At 34.1% G+C, this 8589-nt stretch overlaps 1 protein-coding gene across 1 annotated transcript; it reads left to right on the top strand.

The window, feature by feature from the left end:
* The first annotated feature begins 4900 nt into the window (after window positions 1–4900).
* On the top strand, window positions 4901–5924 carry LOC132605332 (uncharacterized). The gene has a single exon (XM_060318516.1). It carries the CDS (start codon window positions 5120–5122, stop codon window positions 5687–5689), a length of 570 nt encoding a protein of 189 aa, XP_060174499.1. The 5' UTR covers window positions 4901–5119; the 3' UTR covers window positions 5690–5924.
* The last annotated feature ends 2665 nt before the right edge of the window (window positions 5925–8589 follow it).

Here is an 8589-nt window from a genome sequence, read left to right as displayed (position 1 = left end):
CTATAATAAAAGTTTCACTATTGATGTCAATTGATGGGTCAATTCTCATATTTTCTAAATTATTAGGTTTAAAACTAAATCTCTAACATTCAGTACCAAAATTTCATAATTTCTTTAAATGAAAGAACTGTATCCTAATAATTTTACCAACCAACTATATACATATGTTTTAGTACCAAAATACTAATAATGACAGTGTGTAATTAAATAAAGAAAGAAAGCAAAAACAAATATTAAAAAGAAAACGACACAGTTGGTGACTTGAAACAAAGAAGAGTAATTTGCCGCTTTGAAAACCTATTTTGTCTTATTGGAAACCCACAAGTGAGCACTGTAGCAGTGCACGAATTTCTGAGAGAAACAGTAGCAATTCCTTCCTTTAAACCAATTTATATCTCTAACTCCACAACTCACCATCAATTACTATAATGCTTTGTTTCCCCTAATCATTAGATCATGATTATGTCCTATTCATAATTCATGCTATCCAATCCTATTTGACCTAACACCCTAGCAACACAATCCATGGCTTACATACTAAATTATAAGGAAAAATATAAATCTCAAGATGTATACCTGCATGTAGGGGTGTACATGGACCGGGTTGGTTTGGATTTTTTAAACATCAAACCAAACCAATTGCGTCGGGTTTTTAAATTTATACACCAAACCAAACCAATAAGATTCGGGTTTTTCAACCTCGGGTTGTCTCGGATTATTCGGTTTTCTCGGGTTATTCGGGTTTTTTTTTTTTCCGGAATATTCTTGATACAAAACATATAACTTTTACTTCAAATATTTCTTTAGTCCTAGTAAGATACAACTATGTAATTAAGGTGTTTCATAAGAAAATAACACAAAATGTGAGAAGAGTGATGACGTTGTATTAAAATATTCAACAAAAGATAATAAAATCGGTTAAAATAAATATTGCTAATTAATAAACCATAAAGAAAATGACCATAATCTAAAAATACTAAGTCATACTAAAATAAGTACGGCTAATAAGTATTATTTACATGACAAGAAAAAAAAACTTAAGTTATGTATTTTTACTCTCTAAACCAATTTTGCAAAACTAAAGAATAGATATCCAACATTATTGTCATTCCTAGTGGTAAATTGAATTTCTTTTGTTAGTATTAGTGTTGACTTGGTTTTGGTTTAGACTTTATATGAGTTACTAACATTCCTAGGATATAAAACTTATTCGCATTCAAAATTCTAAGTTCAAGCTTTAATAATATGATAATAGATTAAAAAACTACGAAAAAATTTAAGAAATATTTATAAATTACATTACAAATAAATATTTTAAAAATTGAATAAATGTAATGTCAGGTTGGTTTGGTTCGGTTTGACTTTTTTTAGCTAAAACCAAATCAAACCAATTATGGTCGGGTTTTTTTTTTCAACACCAAACCAAGTCAAACCAAACCACTTGTCGGATTTTTTTCTCGGTTTGACTCGATTTATCGGTTTGGTGCGGTTTGTCGGTTTACTTTGTACACCCCTACCTGCATGCCTTGGTAATTGTGGGAAATAAACTGCACTGTGTCAAACTTTGAACACATTAACCGATGCCCTCTTCTTGTCCCTTCTCTCTCCTTAGACTAGAAACAAATTAATAATTTTCTTGTACTTTTACTCCTCCCTTTGGAATATAACGTGCACAGTCACAAGAGTAGTGGGCCTGGCCCACTCACTAACTTAACTCATTCATGCACCATTTAATATATATCATAAAATAATATTTTCAACAATAAATATATATATACATACATTTTATATGGATATAATTAGTACCTGCAACGGTATCGAACTCGTTAAAACTAGTAAACTATAATTGAGGAAGTAACTCTAAAATTCATTTGGAGAATATCGGGTTATTACACTTTAGTCTCTGCGTAATCTGCTAGTGATGGTAGACAGAAAATAATAGTACAACAATTTTATAGCTAAAATATATTGAATCCAAATCAAAAGCAACTCTTAAAATTGCATATTGAGTCCCAGAAACACTCCCTATAAAAATCAAAGTGATATCTAAAAAAACAACACAATAACCATTAGAAATAAAAAAAGATTAAAAAAGACAAATTTTAAAATAAGAAAAAGCAAAGAAAATCAGCTTCGGATGAAATCTAATAAAAACTAAGCATAATCAACTTACAATGAAAAGCCTATGCAGGCACAATTATCAATATATCAAACAGTTTTTGCTTTTAACATGTTGTCTTAGTTTTTCCACTTCCATTAGACGGGAGTCCTGCTGCTAGTCAAGAATATGAAGTTGGATCCGTACAATCCTCTTTTCTGGAGCAAAACTCGTTGTATATTTTTCAGTGGCTCTTACCATGTGTTTGGTGTATTAACTTACAGTAATTTTTTCCTAACCATTTTGAAACTTGGTGGCTACACGAGTTCTATTATCACACAAAGACTTATTGGCCTTGTGTAGTTCATTACTAACGTGATTTAGGTTTATAGTTTTAGGTTTAAGAAGTGTGTCCAAAAGAAATAGGATTAGAGCTTAGTAAGGGTATAAAAGTCATTCAATATGTTAAGGCTATTTTGGTCAACCAACATTATATTCATGCTTTTAAAATAATATAGATAGATAAATAGATAATATGATCGTGCTTATATTAAAGTATGACAAAAACTCAATCTTATTACGCTTTTGATGTACTTAGCATATCAGGAGGCTCGTTCCAAGCAGGATATACTAACTTCTTAACGATTAGGATGAACATAATTTTGTTCTCACCTTCAATTTAACTAGTACGAAAAGTATTTCATTCGTCATGATCTGCATTGTTTCTCAGTTCCTTTACATTACTTCCCAAATCTACCTTAATCGTGTCACATACACTTTTATCTTTAATTATAGTTAATAATATATATTTTACTTCATTAAATTGCTGAATCATAATAATTTGATATGATTTGGCGTGGCCATAGGTCAGGGACGTAAGCGCTAAACACTACTGTGTAGAAAATTTTGCAAAGAAAAGTTACACGGAAAGCATTTTTTATGTTATGTATACTCGTTTTACTTTAGAGTTCGACTAGCTAATTCATGACTAGTTGAAAAGCAAAAAGTATATCTTTGCTTGCTAGCTAGAAAGAGAACGTATTCATTTGATTAAATTTGAGTTGTCGAAACTTGGAAAGCACACAATATTAATTGGAGTTGTACTCTGAAATTATATTTTGTTTTTATAGGACTAAAATATATTTCTTTATTTAACTAATGGAACTTAGTTGAATCTCTAATTTGATATTGAAAGACAACGCAGTCTTATCAATAAAAGTGCGGTGAAGTGGTAACTCGTAAGTACATTTCCATCATCAATTAGAGTTTTCGGGTTCAAATTCTAAGAGAATCGCCTTTGGTAGAGAGATCTTTCCCACCCAAAGTGAGACTTCCTAACGTGAATCTGGATTAGCCAGGTATAAAGTGGATACCACATACTAGGTGAAAATTTTATTACAATAAAATAAGAGTAATCATAATTTATTTTTTTAAATTGGTAATTAGAGTAGTCATAATTTGGAGCTACATACTTTTTTATTATAGTACTAATTAATAAAAATGATCTTGATTTGATTATTCATTTATTTGAAGGTATATATGATATGTAGTCTAACTAAAAACATATTTGTCATTATAATAATACTTTTCTTTTTAATGTTTGGGGTTGTAATTGATTGCATGTTACGTATTATACTTTTATAATATTGTATTAATTATTATAATAATGTTATGTATGTTAGCTTTTATCACATCCGATCCTTTGCCATTTATAAAGATAATATAAATATGCAATATTAAGATTATAAGTTTATGATCAAGCATTAATTTATACGGGAAATTAGTAGTAGTTGTTGTTAAAAAGTCATAAGAAGTTGAAAACTAAGATGACTACGTGCCTGGCTGCATCATTAGACAGACGACCTACAAGTACTAAGTTCAAACCTAACGAACAATATGGATGATATTAGGATTTTTACTCACTATATTCCATTTCTATGCTGATAAAGACAGAAAAAAGAAATGCAGTATATATCAGAATTTGTGTGCATTGGATCCTTCACCAAGGCTCTACCTTTTTTTATTGAATTTCCATATGATTGATGTTCGATGTTTGATATTTGTTCTGAGGCCAAACAAATTTGAGTTTTTGCCGGTAAAATTTCATTCCTAAAGGCGATTCTAATTCAGAAAATTTATGAAGAAATGAAAAAAATACTTCTTCTAATGTTCGGTTAAATTGTCCAAAATTAAGTTTCACGTTGCTCATCACCACGATCAACGGGTGTTCCCCTCGAACTAAGTTACGTGTGGCTCATTATCACAATCCACGGGTCAATTTTCAAGATTTACTATGTGTCACCCATATTGTCTAAGTATTTATGGCAGCCGAAGCCCACAACTAGCTTCTGTTTTGTTTGTGTGCGTCTTTAAGCTCGCATGGGGAAGTAAATTGAGTCTCACGCCATCATATGCCTTTGTCAAACTAGTCGTGTTGAACCTGGGCTCTAATGGCAGTTGTTGGGCTTAATCACCCCGAAGATACTTTTATCATGGTGTGATATTGTTCGCTTTAGGCTAAGCCTGCAAGTTTTCATCAAAATGCCCATTAAGAGATCTTACACCTTGTATGGAGTTTCCCAATCTTTTGGGCTACCAATGTGAAACCTTTACCCAACATAAATACTATAAACTGATTATACATTTCTATAAACTGGTGACAACTATAAACTACTACGGCTAGACACGGTAAATTTCTGAGCCTACTGGCTAAAAATATTAAATTAAGATCCCCTTTTTAGTCCTGATCCACCAATAGTGACCTCGTTCTCTTTATTTGTCAAAGCAACCATATAATTTCTCTCTTCTTCTCCGCCACTCTTCCGAAACCCTTATCCTCTTACCTGACTCAACTCAAGTGTTGATCTTGACGTTCTCATAACTCAAGTCACAAGTCAATCGTTAGTGAGAGTTGGTGATCGATCATGTCAACAACGAATTCAGATTCTTCTTAAGTACATTATTTTTCAATTCAGATTCTTCTCAAGTACATTATTTTTCTTCTGCCATCAGCTGTTAATTATGTCAAATTCGGGCCTTTTCCAAGTGAAGGGAGATGAGAAAAAGATTAAATCCAGTGATGACATACAGTTGCCCACGTCAACAAATCCAGATAGTTGTACATACAATGTTGCACCGGGTCAAGATGGTACCGTTGACCAAAAACAAGATGAAAATAACCCAAATGATGATGATGATGCTGCTATCATGAACAAAAAATTATTTAAGGAAGATTGTTCAGAGGAACCGGATAAAGGAAGGTCATGTCCGGGACAATACGATAAAATTGGAACGATACAGAGAAGCTCAACACAGTCCCAACGCGAGTACGATGACACGCACAAATCGAAATCGAGAAATAATACCAACAATGATGGTGACAATAATGATGGATTTACAACACCGACTTCTTCGGATCACAAAATCCCATTGATGACAACGTGCCCACCTGCACCAAAAAAAAGTACTAAAAGAAAATTATCAGCTTCACCAAGCATACATCCAACCCTCCACGTTGACTTTGAATCCACTGTTGATGAGGAGAAAGGTTTGGGAATCAATAAAGTAAGAAAACCTGATCATCAAGAATGAACTGCATTTCCTATAGCTACTAAAGGTGAGAACTAATATTCATCCTATACAGTAATCCGTCATTAGCTAATTACACTTATCTTTATATTCTATGGACTTATGTTACATAAGATGATAGTGTAAAGATTTTCTACACTATTAGTGTAATAATTTAACATGTAATAGCATATATTTTACCAATTAATATTTACATGTAATTGCTCTATAAGTGACCTGATTGTATAAAAAATTTACATTGTCATCTGTAGAGAAATATAGCAGAAGAAAGGTAAATCGGGAAGACCTTCTGCTAGCCCAAGATCACTAACTAAGATCGGAAGATTCAACTAAAGAAGAGGAAGTTATGAAAAGGAGAATTTGGTTGAAGAAGACTTTCTTGAATTGAGTTGAATGACTTACAATTGGGTTGGTTACAAATGACTAAGGTCACCCCTATTTATACTTGTGTAGGGATGGTTCTAGAAATACTTCTAGATACATCCATTAGAAAAATCTAGTCATCTTTATCTCCTACCACTACTCTGGAATATCTTGATATTATTCTAGATACAAAAGGATCTAGATAATTCTATCCTCAACTATAAATATCTAAGTGTCTAGAATTTCTAGACATTTCCTAAATACAATATATATCAAAGATATTACATTATAGCTTTCTACAAACTCTTCTAAATATCTATGATATTTATTCTTCCAAAAAATTAACTTTAATTTTTCACACTCCCCCTTAAAGTAATTTTTTGGAAGCTATCCTGAACTTGTCGCGGAAGAACTCAGACGAAGCTTTTGGACGTGCCTTGGTGAAGATCTCAGCAATGTTTTCCCGACACTTCTTCCTTCTTCAAATGATGATGCTTTTTGGCTGATAATTGGGCCTCTAAAGAAACATGAATACGTCTTGATAAAATTTTCATCTCTATAGCGGGCAGACTTGCCACTATTTCTTTTTGGCCTTTGCAAACCACGTGAATCATCTTCATGCTGAATTTCACATTCTTGAGTTTCCAAACTCCCCCTTTGTCTTAGCTCCTTAACAATTGTGTTATCTGGAGAAGCACCAGAGTCGGTGACGATCTAACCATGAATTTCCTTCAAAGCCTCAATACCAGCATAGGATCCACTACTATATTCCCTTTCCAGCTCCTCAATAAATTGTTTGGCAGCTTCAGAGCATCTGAGAACCATATTATCTGCCTCTCCATATGAAATTGAGCCTTCAAGGTCAACCTCTTCATTTATTTGACCGCCAGCTTCTCCATCTGCTTCCAGTATTTGATCTGAGTTAGTGATTGACTTTGATATGGCAGATGATTGACCAGAGACTTCAACTTCCATTACAACTCCCTCAATGCTTTCTCCAAAATGGTCACCATTGTCATATATAGTTTCAGAAACTTCATGCTTAGGATCTACTTCAACATCCTCCACGTCCAGACTTTTATTACCAGTTTCAGGATCTGCTTCGTTGATTTCCTCGGTAGCAGCTACCACGTCACTAGTCTGAACGTCTTTGGAATCTTCTTGCTTTTTGTTGATGTTACCAATGCCTTCCTTCTCCACGTGATGGACCGTATTATTTTCCGTCACAATTATATCACAATCATTATGTTCTCGAAAGTTGGAAAATTTATATTCATCTCCAGTGAGACGGTGTCCACATCCTGAATCCACAATCCAGTCTCTTTCGAAATTAAGGGAAGCCAAGGCGTCTACTGCTCGAGTCTCAGCTACAAAGCACCTTCCCCAGTCTTCTTCTTCTTCTTCTTCAGAAGCTTTCTCAGTTTGTGCCATGTTGCTTTCTTTGGCTCGGCAAAATCTTTTTATGTGTCCTACTTCACCACGTCGGTAACATTTAATATACTTCTTACCATAATTAGTAGACTCCTCCTTCTGTCTTGGCGAGCTTGAACCCTCTTGGAATTGAGAATATGCGATCTCTCTTGAGCCATTTTGCTTTTGCCTTGCTTTAAGAATCCTTCGGTTAACTGCAAGAGCATTTCCTTCCCCTTCTTTGATTGACACACCAGCCATATGTTTGGCTAGTAGCTCCTGTGATGACAACAAATTCTCAAACTCCTCCAAGGATGGTTGTTGAGCCCATCCTTGAATTGATGTAACAAAAGGAATATATTCTGACTTCAAACCATGAATGATAATTCTTCTCATTCGTGCTTTAGAGATAGCCTCATGGGGGTTTAATAATAAGATCTCTGAACATAAGTTCTTAATCTTCAAGAAATATTTGGCAATAGAAAGATTACCTTGAGTGGTGTTCGCCAATTCATTCTCCAATATTTGAAGTCGGGCTTCATCTTTCTTGTTGAACAAACGATCAAGGGTCCTTCAAATTTCATGAGCTGATTTGCACCTTATAATATGATCAAACAAGTTGTGTGAGATGGACCTCTTTAGGATGAGCTCCGCCTTCGCATTAATCTGCTTCCACTTCTGTATGCACTGCTATTTTCCGGTCCGTCAGTAGGAGGACTTGTGTAACTACCATTAACAACATCCCACAAATCCTCTCCCATAAGGTATGACTCCATACATGTCTTCCATACCTTGTAATTGGACTGATTCAACAACTCCATCCCCAGTCCATTAACATGGCCGCTTAAATCCATTTAGAGAAACCAGTTGAATCTACCACTAACCCGATCTTGAAATAAAATCCAAAAGCCAACTACGGCTATGGCTCTAATACCATGTAGAGAAATATAGCAGAAGAAAGGTAAATCGGGAAGACCTTCTACTAGCCCAAGATCGTTAACTAAGATCGGAAGATTCAACTAAAGAAGAGGAAGTTATGAAAAGGAGAATTTGGTTGAAGAAGACTTTCTTGAATTGGGTTGAATGACTTACAATTGGGTTGGTTACAAATGACTAAGGCCACCCCTACT

Source organism: Lycium barbarum, chromosome 8, assembly GCF_019175385.1.
Source record: "Lycium barbarum isolate Lr01 chromosome 8, ASM1917538v2, whole genome shotgun sequence".
NCBI classification, from domain to species: Eukaryota; Viridiplantae; Streptophyta; class Magnoliopsida; order Solanales; family Solanaceae; genus Lycium; species Lycium barbarum.
The sequence above is the reverse complement of the archived record's forward strand: the minus strand, read 5'-3'. Positions and strand labels throughout refer to the sequence as shown.